This window comes from Lachancea thermotolerans (genome assembly GCF_000142805.1).
Source record: "Lachancea thermotolerans CBS 6340 chromosome A complete sequence".
In the NCBI taxonomy this organism is placed as follows: Eukaryota; Fungi; Ascomycota; class Saccharomycetes; order Saccharomycetales; family Saccharomycetaceae; genus Lachancea; species Lachancea thermotolerans.
Window position 1 is genome coordinate 482,287 of NC_013077.1, and position 18,237 is coordinate 500,523.

Sequence of the window (18,237 nt, forward strand, 5' to 3'; positions counted from 1 at the left end):
TTGGGCCAGGTTCACTTGGTTTACACCTTCTTTCTACCCACCAAGCTGTCAGCAATAGCTCTGGTGCTTTCCCAGTGGATGACCTTTGGCATCCTCTTGACGACCTCAGTCTCAAAGTCGTAGATTTGTCTGATAGAGGAGAACACAACGTGGGAACCCTTGATACCTAGCACGGCAGCAGTGGCAGAAATCTCCTTGTTGTCTGGGTCAAACTCCTCATCGTCAGCGCGAGCCTTCGCGATGACCTCTTGTTGCTGCTCAATGTAACCAACAGCCTTGATAGCCAGTCTTGTGGCTCTGGTTCTGTCAATTGGAGATGGCAAACCACCCTGTTGAACGTGACCTGGGATTGCAGATTTGGCGCTGAATGAACCCTTAGCCTCAGAAGTCATGACCTCAGCCAAGACCTCTGGGGTAAACACCTTAGAGGCGTTCTTCGACTTGAGGATCAACTTACCGAATCTGTTTCTGCCTTGAGCGGTCTCGAAGCTTTCGCGTAGAGTTTCAATGTCCTCTGACAGCTGCTCCAAAGAAATTCCCTCCTCTGGAACGTAGGAAACCTGGGCGCCAACAGCTAGAGAAGCATTTGTCGCCAAGAAACCTGAGTTGCCACCCTGGACGTCAACAACGAATGCAGTACCTCTGGTGGAGGCAGCAGACTGCTTGATAACGTCACAGTAGTCCATCAAAGCGTTAAGGGCGGTGTCAGTACCCAAGGAATACTCAGTACCTGGAACGTTGTTGGACAGAGTGGCTGGGATCAACACCATTGGAATTCTGAAAGCAGGGTAGTTTTCTCTTGCTCTTTCCAACTGGTGCAAAGAGACAAAGGCCTCGAAACCACCAACGATCATCAAACCATCGAACTGGTACTTCTGGAAGTAGTAGGCAATCATACCGATGTCAGCCTCCTCAGGGGTAACTCTGTTGGTACCGATTTCGGAACCACCACGGCTCTGCCAGCCAAGCATGGACTTCCAGTCTAGGGAACGGACACTCTCATGTCTGGCCAAACCGGACCAACCGTTGTAGATAGCGTAAGGTCTGTGACCTTGAGACATACAGTAGGTAGCCATGGAGTAGACAGCGGAGTTGATACCACCAGCGGGAGCACCGACGTTAACAATGGCAATCTTAAGTCTCTTCTCTTGTGGCAATTTAGGAGGGTTGTGGTCGGCAGAGTTGACAGCCATGAAGTTGTTCAAGTGCTCAACAAACTCAGTGTCTCTCAAGCTCATGGCTTTCTTGAAGTCCTTGGCGTGAATAGCCTCTGCAACAGACTTGGTCAATCTGACAGAGTCAACCAATGACTTACGAGTGATTTTGTTCTCGTTGATGGCAATGAGAGGAGATGGAGTGTCTGGGCTGGATTCCAAAACGGCATTGACAGCCTCAACACCCTGTAGAGTGGCCAGAATACGGTCGTAAGCAACAGCAGTACCACCTCTCTGGACGTGACCTAGCGTAGTAACTCTAGTGTCTAGACCCAATCTGTCAACAAGGACCTTGTGGACGTCGTTAGGAGAAATTGGAGTCAGGTCGTTGGCAATGGCACCTTCAGCAACAACAACAATGGTAGTTCTCTTGCCTCTTGATCTGTGCTTCGAGACAATGTCGCACATCTGGTCTTGCCATTCCCTGGAAGAAGCAGGCTTTTCTGGGATCAGAATGTAGTCAGCGGTAGTGGCAATACCGGCCATCAAAGCCAACCAACCACAGTTTCTACCCATGACCTCGACAACGAAGGCTCTGGAGTGAGAGTTAGCGGTTGCCTCAATGTAGTCAATGGCTCTGCAGATTCTGTCCAGAGAAGAGTAAGCACCAATTGTGGCATCGGTGGTAGACATATCGTTGTCAATGGACCCGACAGTACCACAAATGTTCAGGTGCTTGTATCTAGTGTACTGTTCAGATGTGATCTTGCCTGTGTCCCTCAGTTCCTCGAGCAGAGATGGCCACTCGGATCTGAAGAGGTCAGCACCGGTTAGCGAACCGTCACCGCCACATACGATCAATGCGTCGACACCGGCCTCGATCAAGTGCAAAGCACCAAGAAGTCTCCCCGCACGCTCTCTGAATTCCATGCAACGAGCAGTACCGATGTTGGTACCACCCTCGCTAGACCAGCCACGGACGTCTTCCCAGTTGAATTGCTTGATGTACTCAGGGCCACCACGCACCAAACCTTCGTAACCCTCCATCACAACGTAGGCACGGCAGCCCTTAGAAATAGCAGTACGCACAATGGCACGAACGTTGGCGTTCATACCAGGAGCGTCACCACCGGAGGTCATGACAGCAATGGCCTTCTGCTCAGAGCCCTTTGGCTCGGCAGTCAAAGAGTCCGAGATCGACATGGAACCTGCGCTTGTCAAGTCAATGGTCGACTGTGCGGAAGATGGGGCTGTGGAGGTGAAGCTCCCCTTAGAAGCAGGGGGGGCAGTAGGCATAGCGCTGACAGCATTCTTGGTCTTAGTGACACCGACAACGTTGCCGACTGGGTCGACAGCGTAGAGCTCCATAGGGAACAGGTCGGTTGGGTAGGCCTGGTAGCTGGCCTTCTGCTCTTCTAGGTTAGCCTTGCACTGAGCCACGTCGACAGCCTTGAAGACTAGGGAGTCAGACACAAGGGATCTCCAGTCAGCCGTCTCGAGGCTGCTGGTGAGCTTTTGGAGACGCTCCTCGCTCGCGGCGTGCTTCTTGGAGTCTTCAACCAGAACAACTTCCAGCGCGACGTTCGAGTTACGGAGAAAGGTCGATGTGCCAGCCGCGCTCTCCTGCTCCAGCTGCAGGAACTGCGCGTAAAAGTCCACAGCCGACTGATAGGTGTCTTTGGAATATGCGGTCACGGTACATTCTGAGGTACCGTTGACCAATGGAATATCAACAGTCATCTCGATGCTGAGAAAGATGCTTTCGGAGGTCGAGAAATTCGATTTGGATCTTCTTTGCGCTAAATTCGCTCTCTTTGGTCTGACTTCTCTCAACTTGTCTTTTATAAAATCGTAAAAGGATGAGGTGATAGACACGCTGTTGCGCATGCGTCCTCTCACAGGTGATTTTGGGTTCCTGTAGAGGCTGACTTCCACTACGTAGTCAGCTTCCACTTGACCAGAAGCAACATGCGAGTCGCTGGCCGACAATTTGTCGCTGCGGCCCGTGTGAGACCCTGTGATGTTGCATAAGCCTGCGGCATATATTGCCGTTGGGGGCGATGCCACTCTGGAGCACGTGATGGATCTGTTAACTTTGTAACCCGCGCTTCCGCAACGTCATTTTCGTTTACTGTGATCTATGTTCGTTAGTAGTGACCTAGTGATCTAGGAATGGCTTGGGCACATGATGCAGCAGCGATATCCGCCGAAGGGCTTTACACTGGCGAGCGGCGCCTCTGGCTTTGAGCAGAGAACTGAAGTTTCTTAGCTGATACGTAACGTTCTCGTACCATGCACGAATTTTCCTTGGATGCTTGCTATACACCCACTAAATCTCACTCAAATGACACTCAGACACAAAATTGAGAGCGGTCTGGAGGGACCGGCATATGACCTTTCAAGAGTACTGAACAGGAACTTAGGGCTCGCATTTCGTTCAAAATTTGTGGCTCACCTGAACAATCTGTTTTGTTGTGCCTATGCTTCTCTGGTCTTGGGCGGCAAACAAGGAGTGAGAGAACAATCACAGCGGAAGAACTTTATATTAATTAACATATCATTTTGGACGCAAGTGACAATTCTTTAGGATTTGGCTTGGCAATGGGCGAGTCCGGCTTATAGATGGCACTGTCGTGGGGTATTGAAGACCTAATGTTCGACGCGTTCCTAAGAACAGATTATACTGAGGTGTGTCTATGAGTTGCAATTCTTCGAAATAAAGCAATAGCTCCTTGACGTCGCTGTGTTGGATACTTCATTAGCTACCACTGCCTGAACTCAGCGAAGATTCTACGACTGATCCGCAATTGTGACGGAATCTGCTCAGAGTCAGCCTGGGGTTGGCGGGAATTTAAGGAGCAGTTGCGACCAATGCTGTGACATACGCTTGAAACATAAAAATTAACAAAATTACTTAGACCTCATGAGGGACGATTGCCCGAAATAGAATTGCCTATCGGCCCCGCTGATCGCATGGCAAAGAACGATGCATTTCTATTCGCACTTAAGTACATAGCCCGTATGGGACAACCTCGATTGAGTATCCATCTGGATCCTTGATAAAGGCCAAGTTCTTCATCTTGCCTTGGTTGAACTTAACGCCCCACTGAACTTTGTCACCGTATTGGCTCTCAATCTCCTTACACAAAGTCTCTGGGTCCTCGAGGCTGATGCAAATGTGTCCGTAGCCTTGAGGCTCCGAGTTACCGTTGTGATACTGGAAGTCCGGGTCGCTTTCGGTCCCCCAATTGTGTGTTAGCTCAAGCACGCTCTCTTGCATCCATCTGGGCTTCGCGCCGTCGTAGCTCAGGAAGTACAGAGTAAACTTTGCGTTTTCATGCTTGCTAATGTCCAGAATCTTCATTCCTAGCACATTTTGGTAGAACTCTAGCGACTTTTGGGCATCCTTGACACGAACCATGGTGTGGTTGAACTTGTAACCCTCGTCCTTCACGGGCTCCCCAGAGTCGGATCTTCCGTATGATACAAGCTCAATCCAGTATCCATCGGGGTCGAGTGCAAATGCTATATTCTTTTGACGGCCGTCTGTTAACTTCTTCTTGAAGGCGACGCCCTTCTCTTCGAGGTCTTTACAGGTTTTCTCGATGTCTGCGACACTGAAACAGATGTGGCCAAAACCGCGGTATGGCTCTTCATTACCATTGTTCACCTTGAAAGTTGGGTCACTCTCTGTACCGTAGTTGTGCGTGAGCTCCAGCATCCCATTTTCGCGAAATACGTCAATTTCACCTCTAGAGTTGTGCTGTAGGTTGCTCTTCGGGAAGGATAGGAAATAAAGATCAAACTTTGCATCCGGGAACTTCTTGTGGCCCACAAGCTCCATTCCGAACTTGCTCTTGTAAAACTCAACGCTGCGTTGAGGGTCTTTGACCCTAACGCATGTGTGATTGAGTTTTAGCGAGGCATCATTTTGGGCCGCTTCAATTTTGATAGGGTAGAATTTAGCTTCTGAACTCATTTTTCGAATTGCAGGTAGCCGATAAACGTTGGTTAAACGTCCTAGGTATCTTGCCACTGAGTGCATTTCTCAAGGTTTAAATATAATAAAATATTTGCTTAGGGATTGCAATTCTATGGAGGCCGACAAGCAAAGAATGAAAATGCATGAAAAAAACGTGATCAGAGGATCACCTGACCACCATCCATTGATAGCGCAGTTCGGACTTCGACAGATCCGAATATTACTGAGCGACTTTGATGCCATAACGCTTCTAGTCCTGAGTATTGTCGCCGTTGAAGTAGTGTGGAACCATTTCTTGAAGCCAATCTTCACGAGGAACTGGCATGCAGTCACGCATAAATTCTTTTGACGTAAGTACGAGTCGCTGGTAGAGAATGAGCTTTGAAGGTTTCTTCATGTCTTGCCTAGCTGCCTGGAAAACAGTACTTGTTGGGTGTATGCTAACATTGACACCACCTTGACTTTTCCCGAGGGTTCGATAACCAGTAGGGCTCAGACGAGCAACGTTAGTTGGGAAACCAGCAATAAAACTCTTGATAATACGAGGTTCTAGGTTTTCGTCGACATTTAAAGATTTCATGGCCTTTTCATTGAGAGCCGCCAGACCGAGTTTATCGCAACATCTCCAAAGTTGATCTCTGATGTTTCGCACTCTAACCATCGTCTTGTATTGCACCTTATGATCGAAGCACCAAGACTTTGAATAGTCCATGTCTCTCCAGCTGTTAAAGGTTCGCAAATAAAGCATATGGTCGCTGGAGACCTTTCCTACAACCGCCGTTTTATTCTGGTCACGCTCGGCGCGTGCGTGCACAAATATAGAAGCTGTCTCATGAAGCATTGCAACTATGGTCACAACCTCCTCGAGTGCGCCCTTACAACTCTCATGTGTAGCTGCAGTGTGAATGACCTTCCCAAAGTCTGGCTCGCAAGGAAACTCGCACATCATCCGCCCTAGCCTTGTTATGACGCCTTTACTGTTAAGCGCACCAAGGATATACAGGTTCTCCAACGCCTTGCTGAGCGCTGGAATGCTAGGCTTGTCCAGAAGCGGAAAATTTATGAGGTCAGTTACACCTAGAGATAAAAGTAGGAGAACAACTTGAGACAAGTTAGTCCTCAGTATTTCTGGCTTTGGTAGAGGCTCAAGTTCATGGAAATACGACCATTTCGTGAAAATTCGAAAACACTTGCCCGGCCCGACACGACCAGCACGGCCAGCACGCTGATCCACCGACGCGCGAGAGCACGGCACTGTCAATAATTGAGACATGCCAGTTGAAGGAACATACGAGTTTTCCTTAACAAAGCCGGGATCAACAACGTACTTTATGCCGTCGATAGTAAGTGAAGTCTCTGCAATGTTTGTAGCCAGGACAATTTTCCGGCAATCTTGCGGTGTTTTCTGAAAAATTTTGGACTGCTGCTCTTGTGGGAGATTGGCGTAAATCGGGGCAATAACCATGTCTTTGATTTTGTCACCTAGTGCATGCGCTATGTCCTCCAAGCTTTGCTGTGCAGCTTCAATCTCCTCTTGACCAGTCAAGAACACTAGTATATCACCTGGAAGCGCTTGAGTGGTGTGAATTTGGAAAATAGTAGTTACTGCCGCGTTGAGATAATTAGCCTCAGGTTGCAGTGTGTAATGTATATCTACAGGGAAACGCCTGCCCGGGACGTTGAAAATCGGTGCATCGTAAAAGAAGCTGGAAAACTTCGTGGCGTTCATGGTAGCAGACGAGATGATGAGTTTCAGGTCTTTGCGGTGGGGTAGTATGTCTTTAAGCAGTCCTAGAAGCACATCTGTTGCTAAAGTTCTTTCGTGTGCCTCATCTATCATGATGCATGCATATTTGCTGAGCTCGGGGTCGGTCATGAACTCTCGCAAAAGCATACCGTCCGTCATATATTTCAAAATGGTGGTGTCGGGAGTTGTTTTGTCTTCAAATCTGATCGAATACCCAACTTGTTTGCCCAATACAACATTCATCTCATCTGCTACTCTGGCGGCCACAGATGTCGCAGCGACACGACGAGGTTGAGTACACGCGATCTGGTATCTACCCCTCTGGGTATATCCATCCTCCACGAGATACTGGGGCAGTTGCGTGGTTTTTCCTGAACCAGTCTCACCAACTACAATCAAAATCTGATTTTCTTTAATACTTGTGAGGAGTTCTTGGCGAAAGTGGTAAACAGGCAAAGACTTGCGAGTTTCCTGGATTGTCAACAAGCGCTTGTTTTCCCTTTCAAGCTCTGTTAGAAGCTTATTATCGTACTCAGAATGCTCTTCTGGAAGAACATCTTCGTTAGAATCCTCTGTAAATTCGATCATAGCTTCGTCATCGAAAACAAAATCGTAGCCTTGGGAACCTTCAACATAAATTTCTTCTGCACCTGATGCAGCGCGTACTGCGTTCTTCATTTGTTGATCTTCCCATAGCTTCTGCCGAGACTCTTTCTCACCATTCTGAGCAGGCTTGCGCTTAAGAAGCTGTTGCTTGCGGTTCAAATCAATGCTCCCGTTCTCGTCAATATAGTCATCTTGGAATTTGAATCCGTGTTTCCCAGCATCTTCGCGCTGTTGGACAAGGGCAACTAGTTCTCTTTTGAGGGTAATTTCGTCCCTCTCCTTTTGCGTGAGCTGCTCCCATCCATACTTCTCAACGTCTTTCTCGAGAAAAACAAGCTCCTGTTGCAGCACTTGTAGTTTTAGCTGTTCCCGCGAAGCCAAGTATTGCCGCCTTGCGAGGATACGCATTTCATCTATATTGTGGTCTACTTCCCCAGTATTTAGGTCCGTACTCTTCTGCTGTGCTTGTAGACCATCATTCTGAGAAGCACCCTCTTCGTGAGCTTTAGGCTTCTTGATCGGGGCATCATCAACCACATCATGGCTTTTCAGTCGCCTTTTTCCGGTTCCAGATATAGTTCCGCTCATGTGTGGCCACCTCTATAGTTTGTTAGCTGGACGCTGACGATGTGTGTAGCTCATCGCTACCTACCTTATTTACTATCATCTGAAAAATTTTGAGTATTGCAGCGATGAGATTAAGCTCATCGACCCCATCACAAGGGTTTCAAAGCTTTAAAAACCAACTGGCAGACCGCTTTTAGGGCGCTTTGTTTACGAGAAGGCATGGGAGGGCTTGAATCTAACTCAAATAGCAACCTCTCCCTTTTCATTGGCCCCGAAGATGGCTCCCAAGAGCTGCGCAGGACGGGAGACCCTGCAGATCACGGCCCTCGTTACATCCCACCTTGGACAACGCCTTATGTTATAGGTGTTGGAGGAAGTTCCGGCTCCGGCAAAACGAGTGTAGCAGCAAAGATCATCTCATCGATAAATACGCCCTGGACTGTTTTGATATCTCTAGACAATTTCTATAAACCCTTGACGCAAGAACAGCGGGAACAGGCGTTTCAGAACAACTTTGATTTTGACGAGCCCGATTCCATCGACCTTGATCTTGCATATGAGTGTATCCGCAGTTTGAAGGAAGGCAAGAAAACGTCGATCCCGCTTTACAGCTTCGTTCACCACAACAGAGTACCTGGAAAGAGCGTCACAATTTATGGTTCCAGTGTCATTGTGGTCGAAGGAATCTATGCTCTTCATGACAAGCGCTTGCTGGATCTTATGGATTTGAAAGTCTTTGTTGATGTCGACCTGGACGTTTGCCTTGCAAGAAGACTATCTCGAGACATCATCTCCAGAGGACGAGAGCTGGACGGGTGCATCCAGCAATGGGAAAAGTTTGTGAAGCCCAATGCTGAGAAATATGTGAACCCCAGTATGAAAAATGCTGACGTGATAATTCCCTCGATGGGCAACAACGCTGTCGCAACTCAGACGGTTATCAACCATATTAAATCGAGACTACAGGTCAAATCGCGAAAGCATTTACAGGAATTGAGAAACCTTGGGCATACCAAAGAACTAAAGCCTTTAAGCGAGATGGGGAACGTCCATCAGCTTGAGCACACTAGCCAAGTGGTTGCACTAAAGACAATATTATTGGACAAATACACACCAAGAGACGATTTCGTTTTCTACTTCGATAGAATTGCGTCTATCTTAATCTCGCGTGCCCTGGATGATATGCCGTTGCACCCACAAAAGCAGATCACAACCCCAACTGGAATCAAAGTGACTGCTCCTTCAGTACACTTCGACAAAGTTGCCTCCATTAATATTGTGCGCTCTGGCGACTGCTTTATGAGGTCTTTGAAGAAAGCGGTTCCAGGGATGGCCATGGGCAAGCTTCTGATCCAGTCTGATTCAAATACTGGTGAACCGCAGCTTCACTGCGAATTCCTACCTCCCGGTCTTGAAAACTATGAACAGGTCTTACTGGCCGATGCCCAAATTATATCTGGCGCAGCGGTTATCATGGCTATTCAAGTCTTACTAGACCATGGTGTTCCGCTTTCAAAGATAAAGGTGTTGGTTTACCTGGCAACTGAGATTGGCATACGCCGTATCGTCAATGCATTCAGTGGCTCAGTCACAATTCATGCTGGTGAGATTGTGGCGACCGAAGCACTAGGGACGCATCATTGCAAGTGGGCGAGAAAAAGATTCGTAGACTCTCAATACTTCGGTTGCGACTAAGTGATTGACTGCATCTAGCGAGCTCGATATTATTGAGTTTGTATAGACAATACACTAATTTTTAATGCATAAATAGTCTAGCTAATAGCCGATCAGCTTCATTAGCCCGTAACCTACAGTGGTAATGACAAAGTAAGACCAGATACTGGCGGGCACGCCTCGGGTGATAAAGTTCCCGACCGTTAGATATCTATCACCCAATTCGTCTATCATTGAAATGGCGGTCACATTAGGGAATCCTGACGTTGGAAGACCCATGGCAGCGGAGCATAGCAGCGCGGCAATCATTATCAACAGTCTCGAGTGGTCTCCGTTTGGCAGGTTCTTTCCAATTTCGCTCATCAGTGGCACAATAATCATGGCGGCGACGGTGTGTGAAACGAACGTCGCCATTACGAGAATCACAATTCCGAAGATGAGTACAATGAGAAAAATCGGTTTGTCTTGCACATGGTCCTTTATAGTGTTGGCGATCGAGGCCAAAAGGCCTGAGGATGTGACTGCCTTACCAAGCGTCGTCCCTCCCATTGCTAAGACAACAATGGTCCACATGAAGTTGTTAAAGTCGCTTGAGCTTAGCATCCCGGTTCCAAAGAGAAGCAGGATAGGAATGATTGAAATAATTCCCATTTCACCAAAAATGCCACTCAATTGTTTGGCCATGCACCACAGTACAATAGTGACAATAGTGACGAGAGTAACGTACCACTGCTGAACAGTGAATGGATCTTTGATGGGATGAAGTTGCAAAAGTTTGAGACTTCTATCAACGGGGAAACTTATGAGCAACATCACCCATATACCCAGGGTACAAATGGCACAAACTGGCAGGGCAACAATAAACCACTGTCCCCAAGTGGGCTGTGGGTCCATCATTCCAATTGAGAAAATGTTTTGAGGCGAAGCGATAGGCGACGCCATCCCTCCAATGTTCGAGGCAAGCGCAATGCCAAGGATCAAGGACTTGGCAAAAGAACTGTTCTTGGGCAACGTGCGTAACAGAGGCTGAATAATAGAGTAACACAAGACTGGGGCCGCAACGTTAGAAACCCACATAGACACGAACAGGGCCACGCACATGTTTGTGAGAAGGATAATTTTGGGGTTTGTTCCCGCAGAAGCCAGGACATGGGTAGACACAACTTTAGCAACGTTGTACTTGGAGAGCGCCGCAGCCAAGGTAAAACCACCCAGAAGTAGCATAATCACACTCGACCACATAGTAGAGAGAATGTACTGGGAAGACTGCTGAGAGGTCATTACATTGCCCTCAGAGTCCTTGAGAACGGGCAGCACAACGATTAGGAGTGGGACCAACAGTGAAGTAACAAATAGCGGGATCGTTTCAGTGGCCCAGAGCATAGAGGCGTAGATTACGATGGAAAGACAGTTTTTCTGGAGCGTATCGCGGATTGGTACGAACTCGAGAATGAGCAGGAAGATCGCTGTGATACCCGTGAAACGAAGAATACCTGGGGACCTCAGAAGCACACGGAAGTAGTGTGCTGGCGTCATATGGAGCGCATCGGTAAGAGTGGCATTGGGCAGCTCGTCGGGGGACGGAGACATGCGCACCTCGTCGTCAAGCGACTTTTGCGTAGCCTTGCGTTTCGCGTGGGCGGCAGTCTTGAAGTTTTGGGCCTGGCGCTCGAGGTTCATCATGTCCTTCCACACCGTATTCCTCTCCCAGACGACATGCTCGCGTAGGTGGAGCGAAAGCTCGCGCTCGGCCTCCTCAATGGCCGCGGGGTCCTGGTTGGGGTCGGTGGAGAGGCCCAGCAGGCGCGCGTACATGGAGATGGCGTCGCCGATGGAGGCATCAATGTCAGCGAGGGCGGCAGGGCTAAACACGTGGGCGCGGGAGGACAGGCTTGCGATGTAGCCGGGCTTGACGTTGGTGTCAAGACTTTTGTCGAACTTTTTACAGATCTTGGAAAATCCGGTCTGGTTGAGCTCTATGAAGCTCTTGAGCTCCGAGAGCTGCGTGTAGGCGACGACAAGCCGCTTCTTGAGGTTGATACGGTCCTCCATCAGCGGGTCGAGGAGACCCGCGTAGTGGGTGCTGCGGGACACGAGCGGTACCATTTCGCTGGCGGAGTTGCCGCGCCTGCGGAAGCCGCTGTTATTCGTGCTGTTGGCGTGGCCGCCGTTGCCAGCGCGGTTGTTGTGGCCGTCGTCATCGTCGTCGTCATCGTCGTCGTCATCGTCGTCGTCGTCGTCGTCCGACAGTGAGGCGGCGTGCCGCAGCGCCGGGCGCAAGCCCTCGGACACGGCGGAGGCGCCGGAGGCACTGCTGCGGCGGCTGAGGAACTCGTGCAGCGGCTGCTGCGCGTAGAACTCGGCTACGTCGTCCTTCAGCTCGTGGTAGCTGGCGAAGATGCGCGTCTCCTGCTGCGCGAAGAAGGCGTCAATTTTGTGGAGCTCCTTGTCGAGCGCCTCGAGGAACTTGTGCTCATAGCTGTCGTGGAGCGGGACGAGCTCCGGGTCCGAGACGCTGCTCTGGTAGAGCTTTTCCTTCTGGAGCGTGTAGATGAGCCGCTTGAGCTGCGAGTACGCGATGTAGCGCGAGGACCACTCGGGCACAGCGTTGAACTGCAGCGAGTGGGAGAACTTCATCGGGCGGTGGGGGAGTAGTGCTAGAGAGCGATGGCTGGCGCGCGGGACTTTGATGAGCGAAGCGATCTGGCGGTGGACGGGAAGATCACCGACGGGAGAATAACCCCCGGGGCAGGCACGTGACCTCAAGCACGTGCGCGAGACCTCTGCCACGTGACGGAGATTCGACGTATATAGCGACGCAGTCATGTGGTCATTAGGATGTCACGTGAACACCTCCGTCCCAAGCGATACCAATAATGACGTACAGAGTGACATACTGAAACGCGGCACGTGACTAAATGCCCCGAGATCTCCGTATACCGTGACCCGATGATCGCCGTGCCTGGCGCCGCCACAGCCCGCGTTCCAGGCCCTTGGGCGCTCTCCGGGCTCGTCTCCCCCGCCACTACGCATTGCTACTTGCACGACAAGTGCGGCGGACGTCGCCCACGGGCACCCTGACCGTTTTGCTGGGAGCATGAAAAAGTTGACATAAAATGGGCCCGCGGGGGGCATTCTTGCGCGGGAGTAGATCCTTGACCAAACACACGCCGCGCAACAGAGGCTGGGCATCAGTGTGTAGATTCGTATATATAACTTGATAGGTAGCCATTGGATTGGCGAGGACGGGAGGCAAGTGCGGGCACAGGAAGAAGCATGGAAAGCAGCGAGAACAGGCCTGTAGACGCGCATTTGGTGGTGCGGTACGCGGTGGCGGAGGACAATGGTGAGACGGGCGCAGGGTCCGCGGAGGGCGCGGCGTGGGAGCATGGATCGCGACGGGGATCGGTCCAGGGCACGTCGATCTGTGTGGTGGAGCCTTGGCGCGGACCCGGGCAGGGCTCGACGCCGGAGGCCGCGCCGACGCGGCGGCTGTCGGCGTCGATGCGGGTGAGCGATCTGTACCAGTGTGTGCACTCGAGAGAGACCTCGATGAGCGGGCCCGGGGCACTGTGGGGCGCGGGTGGCGAGGAGGTGAGTCCGGGCACGAGCCCGGGCACGAGCCCGAGAACGTCGGTCGCGCAGCAGGGAGCGGGCGGTGTGGAGACGCGGGTGCCGACTGCGGCGGCGGCGCCGCCGCCGTCGCGAAACTCGAGCCTCTTGTCATCGTCCTCGCAGCAATCGCCGCGATCGCGCACTGGAAGCCAAGATTCTGAGGCGCTGGGCGCCTGCCCGGGACACGAGTGTGCGTCCCACGACGCGCACGGCGACTGCTGGATCGACGCCAGCACGCCTTGCGATAGACATCACCATCGGCGGAAATCAACCGCGATCAAGTTTCGCAAGGCTCTCTACGAGGATCCTGGAACCTAGCTATCTAGTTTACGAATATAAAAGGCCAGCGGCCAGGCCGGGCAGCGAGACCGCAGGGATGGCGGCCGCTGGCCTCATACGATGAGCAATATACGATTTCACGATACACGCGCTAGTCGCCTTCAGCTTCTCCAGGTTTAGTAATGTGTTGTGATGATCTATTTTGAATACTAACGCTCTATCTATGCGGCGTGGCTGGTGCCCTCTCTAGGCTGCGTCGCTGCTCTTTTTCAGGCTACGCAGGCTCCGCTTGGTTTTCATCATCATGTGACGGAACATAGCCTGTGTGGGACTCGACATCTCCGCCGGCGACGATGGGTGGTCCTCCAGCTCCAGCCACACGCCGTTCTTCTCCAAACCGCGACCTGCGACGCTCGGCGTACGGCTCAGCGCGCCAGACCCGTCGGGCCCGCCCGCGGCCCGCTCTGTTCCGTGCAGTTGCAGGTTCTTAGGATTCTTCACCCTCTTGCCAGAGCGGTTGGGCGGTGTCACGTTGCAGCTGAACCAGGTCCCGTTCTTTGAGTTTAGCGACTCTGTGTGCGACTCGCGAGTCGCAGGGCTGTCTCCGTCGGTGCTGCCCGAGAACGCCTCCTCCGCGTTCGCGGCCTGCCGCTCAAAGTACACGCGGACCCTCTCGAACACTGTGGGCCCGTTTTCGGAGTTTATGGGCTCCGTGCTGAGGGTATCGTAGTTCTCGAGGAGATCGCTCAGTAGGTCTTCCGTCAAAACGTCATTCGAAAGGATCTTGCTCTTGCGTAGCTCCTCGACGACGCGCGAGTTTCTCTTCTGTATGGAGCCGGAGTATGGCTCAGGATTTTTTGTGGCAGCCTTGGCTTTCGCCTTGGGCTCTTCTTGAACCTGGGTTGTTTCGCTGGTGTCCATCGTCGATTCTGCGGAATCCGGTTTAACCGTAGCATCTGCGAAAGATGCCACAGAAGGGTTCTGCACCTTCATTGGCAGCTGTGGCAGGCCGTTTGGTGGCAGAGCATTGACAGGTGTCGAAACGGAGAGAGAGCTATCCTCGTACTTGAGTTTGATGGCTAGCGGGGACTGTAGGGTGACTTCGGCCTTACTATCGGCCTTCGACTCAGACTCGGGCTTTTTGGCGCTGTCAGATGGTTCGCTCTGCTGAGCCCAGTCAATTGTGGTCTGCGTGGATTCGGAAAGGCCCTTTTGTTTCCTTTCATTCTTTGCGAGGTTGTCACCGATAGTCAGCGTCTCCGAGGAATGACCGAAGCCTGGCTTCTGGCCATGGACTTCGGGTACTTCAACTGCTGATTCCAGAGAGGATATTTCCTGATCTGAAGATGTTTCTCCACTACTGTCAGAGTCAGTGGAACCTTTGCTTAGCCTCAGCTGTGTCAAGTTCTTTCCGTTTTTCGAAAGGCTATAATTTTCTTCTGCATGAAGGGTCCTGTTGGCTGCTGATTCTGCCAAAGCATTTTTCGCTTCAACGTTCTCATCAGGACTACTGGATTGAACCGTTTCCTCCTTTTCAGTTGGGCTCTGCCCGCACAATGGCACTGTGTTTTCGTTGATGTCGTTACTCTTTATCGTAGTCTCAACTTTCGGTTCATCGTCAAGCTGAGCCAATTGTTTGACCTTAGAAAATTCTTTCGCCTTCAAAAGCTCTTCACCTCTAACCGGTTCTTCGGCCTTCGCATGCTCTTCGATCTTAGGTTGTTCTTCGGTCTTCACAGATTCATTGATCTCCGCAGACCTTCCCACCTCATAAGGCTTTTCAAGCTTGGAGGGCTCCTCGGCCTTGACAAATTTCTCGTCCCCGGTAGCCTTCACAGGCTCCTCGTTCTCGACAACTTCTTTAGCCTTCACAGGCTCCTCGGCCTTTAAAGGTTCCTCGGTTTTTAAGGGCTTGTTGGCCTTCAAAGCCTCCCCGGTCTTCTCAGGTTTTTCGGTCTTCTCAGGTTCTTCAGTCTCCTCAGGCTTCTCGAACTTCAAGGATTCCTCAGCCTTCAAGGGTTCCTCAACCTTAACAGGGTTTTCGGCATTGACAGGAGTTTTGGCTTCCGCGCATTTTTCAGCCTCCGCATGCTGGCCAACCTTCTCTGTTTGTTCGGACTTCAGCGGCTCTTCGACCCTTGCAGAGTTCTCGACTTTCGCCGTGCCTTGGCTTGCTGGCACTCTGTCAAGCTTCAAGGGGCTCTCTAAGCCTCTCGAGATTTCTGGCTTTGCAGCAGCTTCGGCACCAGTCTTCGGCTGTTGTAGCTGGCTCTCATTCGCGTCGTTTTTGTTCGAGTGCGACTTGTGCTGAACTGAGGGGGTTTCCGTCGCTTCCTTCTTTTCAGTTCTAAGAGGTTGAGTTTCCTCATCGTCGCGAACTTCAGAAAGCGGGCTGCTAACGGAAATTACTCTTGAAGATACCTTCGATGAATGGCTCCCGACCTTGGTTACATGCTCCGATTGACTTGATAGACGGGGGGAGGAGTGCTGAAGAGGCGACTCATGAACATCAAATGCACTGAATTTACGTTGGTCGAATGAGCTATTATTCTTGGTGTGATGTCTCACATTCGAGTAGACAGAGGTTAGATCTGACGTAGGCCTCGATGAAAGTCTGACACTTGAGCGATCCGAGAATACACCAGTCGCAGAGTCCAGCAAAGGCGATGAAGATGGTTCGCCCAGAAGACTAGGAGGAGGAGGTCTTGTTTTGACTGAAGACATGCTGTCAGACGCAGAATGGTAGCTCGCAGGGTTTTTAGATGGTAGAGGAGGCGTGCTTAACGTAGACCAGTCGCGTTCCTTGGCCGACTCATTAGGCTTGCTTGGGGCCACATACCCGAAATTGCCAACTCTTTCATCCATCGCTATGACCAACCACTCGCAATCGCCGATGCGTTTTGTCAGCTTTATAACTAAAGTGTTGTGCACTTTAGCTAGAAATGTCTCATATTTCCAAGACGAAATGAAGCACTCAGAAATTTCTACCTTGGAAACGCGAACTGGGGGAAGAGATTCCGACTCTTCCTGGCTGACTTTAGGGAAACTGAACCCTAGGGCTAGAGTGCCTTCGCCATGGTTGTTGTCGTCAAGAACTGATAGAAAGTCGTTGAAACCTCGTTCTTTGCATGAGTTTATCCAGGTTGCCACGGCCTGCTGGTCACCAGGACCAAGCGTGGAAGGGGTGCCGTACTTCTTACTCAGTGGCTTAAAATACTCTGCATCGAAATGAGGATCAAATTTGTAAAGATAGCGCTTCGAGGACCGAGAGAACAATGTACTCACTATTTTGTAAGGGTTCTCCTCAAATTTGTCGAGAAAAGAGTTTTCCAGCTTGGAAAACGGATGATTGGAAGAGTATGTTCTGATCTGCGTCTTTGCCGCAACTCGTATGAGCTCATTAAAATTATTTTCTTCTGGGTCCCATAGCTGTGGGATAGTGAGCGTGAGGGCGCGTTGAGTGACGGGCCTGTAAGGCTTTGGAGGGTATTCATCTATGCGGAAGTTGTCTATAAGGTAGAAGTTCTTTATTTTGCCTTCCTCGGCAAGGGAGTTAAGGTAGGACACGAAAAGACGGTACAGAGCCTCACCCCGGGCACGGTACAGCTTGGCTAGAGTGATGCAATCCGCGTTTTCGCTGTCCTTATGATCGATGTAATTCAGAAGTTCGGGTGTCTTCACAAAACAGACCTGACCTGCAGTAAACAGCAAGTCCATCTGGGCGGCTTTGTCCACCACCAAGTCCACCATGGATATAATTGAGACGAGCACGTCCATGAAATCAAATGCACAGCACTTGTAGTCATTGTCAGGAAGAACTTGGGGCAGGAAGTTCTCAAAGCACATCTTTGAAAAGTTTTGCTTGGACTCCACAGTGCAGAACTTGAGATAGGATTCCCACGGAACAACCCCTAGGGGGAGCTTGGACCATATGATCCGGAGTGCCAAAATCAGTTTATGCTTGGAGGTGCCAATTTGCTCATTTATCTCTTTTTTCAGTGCATCGCCAGTCAGCGAGCACCCATCAAGAGGAAAAAAGGACTCCAGGATATGTATAGTCTCTCCGACCTCGTGTGACACGTAGTGCGACAAATTGGGCCGAAAAATCTCCATTGCCGCTTTGATGCTATCCATTTTCTTGTCTGACTCGCCGGTTGTCTGCTGTATGAGGGTATGCTTGAAATGCAGCACCAGGTAGTGCATTACGTCTTTCGCGGATGTTGGATTGATGCCGTTTTTCTTGTTCAAAATGCTGTAGTTGGGGTCGGGCTTGGCCAGTGCGCTACTCGCCTTCTTGTACGCCTCCTGGTCGTAAATGTAGTGCTTTCCGGAACGCGACGCACGTGCCGGCGACCCTAGCGTGTCATCCTGCGACGCTGTGCTGGCTGTCGACAGCGTGTATTCCTGTGTGGGCAGTGGTGGAAGCTCTGTTTTGATGTTTTGAGTCGAAGAAATTGCTCTTCTCCGCATGCTGGATCTGGCCGATCTCGAGCTTTCATGCTTCTTGTCATACTCGGATACCGACCGTTTCTTGTGCGCCTTAGGGCTGTCGAACCCACCAGACAGCTTCTTGGTGAATGCTCTGATCTTGATCATGGTCTTGCTTTGCTGCC

At 50.8% G+C, this 18,237-nt stretch overlaps 7 protein-coding genes across 7 annotated transcripts; 2 read left to right on the forward strand and 5 right to left on the reverse strand.

The window, feature by feature from the left end:
* Window positions 1-20: 20 nt before the first annotated feature.
* PFK2 (6-phosphofructokinase subunit beta) lies at window positions 21-3,041 on the reverse strand (the record flags this gene model as incomplete). Its single annotated transcript, XM_002551668.1, has 1 exon — window positions 21-3,041. The coding sequence occupies one exon, from the start codon at window positions 3,039-3,041 to the stop codon at window positions 21-23; it is 3,021 nt and encodes a 1,006-aa protein (XP_002551714.1).
* A 1,117-nt stretch (window positions 3,042-4,158) lies between these two features.
* Window positions 4,159-5,199, reverse strand: GLO1 (lactoylglutathione lyase GLO1; the record flags this gene model as incomplete). The annotated part of the gene is made up of 1 exon (XM_002551669.1): window positions 4,159-5,199. One exon carries the CDS (start codon window positions 5,197-5,199, stop codon window positions 4,159-4,161), a length of 1,041 nt encoding a protein of 346 aa, XP_002551715.1.
* Window positions 5,200-5,386: 187 nt separating this feature from the next.
* PRP2 (DEAH-box RNA-dependent ATPase PRP2) lies at window positions 5,387-8,077 on the reverse strand (the record flags this gene model as incomplete). The annotated part of the gene is made up of 1 exon (XM_002551670.1): window positions 5,387-8,077. One exon carries the CDS (start codon window positions 8,075-8,077, stop codon window positions 5,387-5,389), a length of 2,691 nt encoding a protein of 896 aa, XP_002551716.1.
* Window positions 8,078-8,275: 198 nt separating this feature from the next.
* URK1 (uridine kinase URK1) lies at window positions 8,276-9,751 on the forward strand (the record flags this gene model as incomplete). Its single annotated transcript, XM_002551671.1, has 1 exon — window positions 8,276-9,751. The coding sequence occupies one exon, from the start codon at window positions 8,276-8,278 to the stop codon at window positions 9,749-9,751; it is 1,476 nt and encodes a 491-aa protein (XP_002551717.1).
* Window positions 9,752-9,832: 81 nt separating this feature from the next.
* Window positions 9,833-12,556, reverse strand: PHO91 (Pho91p; the record flags this gene model as incomplete). The annotated part of the gene is made up of 1 exon (XM_002551672.1): window positions 9,833-12,556. The coding sequence occupies one exon, from the start codon at window positions 12,554-12,556 to the stop codon at window positions 9,833-9,835; it is 2,724 nt and encodes a 907-aa protein (XP_002551718.1).
* Window positions 12,557-13,006: 450 nt separating this feature from the next.
* KLTH0A05984g (uncharacterized protein) lies at window positions 13,007-13,663 on the forward strand (the record flags this gene model as incomplete). Its single annotated transcript, XM_002551673.1, has 1 exon — window positions 13,007-13,663. The coding sequence occupies one exon, from the start codon at window positions 13,007-13,009 to the stop codon at window positions 13,661-13,663; it is 657 nt and encodes a 218-aa protein (XP_002551719.1).
* Window positions 13,664-13,870: 207 nt separating this feature from the next.
* On the reverse strand, window positions 13,871-18,220 carry KLTH0A06006g (KLTH0A06006p; the record flags this gene model as incomplete). The annotated part of the gene is made up of 1 exon (XM_002551674.1): window positions 13,871-18,220. The coding sequence occupies one exon, from the start codon at window positions 18,218-18,220 to the stop codon at window positions 13,871-13,873; it is 4,350 nt and encodes a 1,449-aa protein (XP_002551720.1).
* Between the last annotated feature and the right edge of the window lie 17 nt (window positions 18,221-18,237).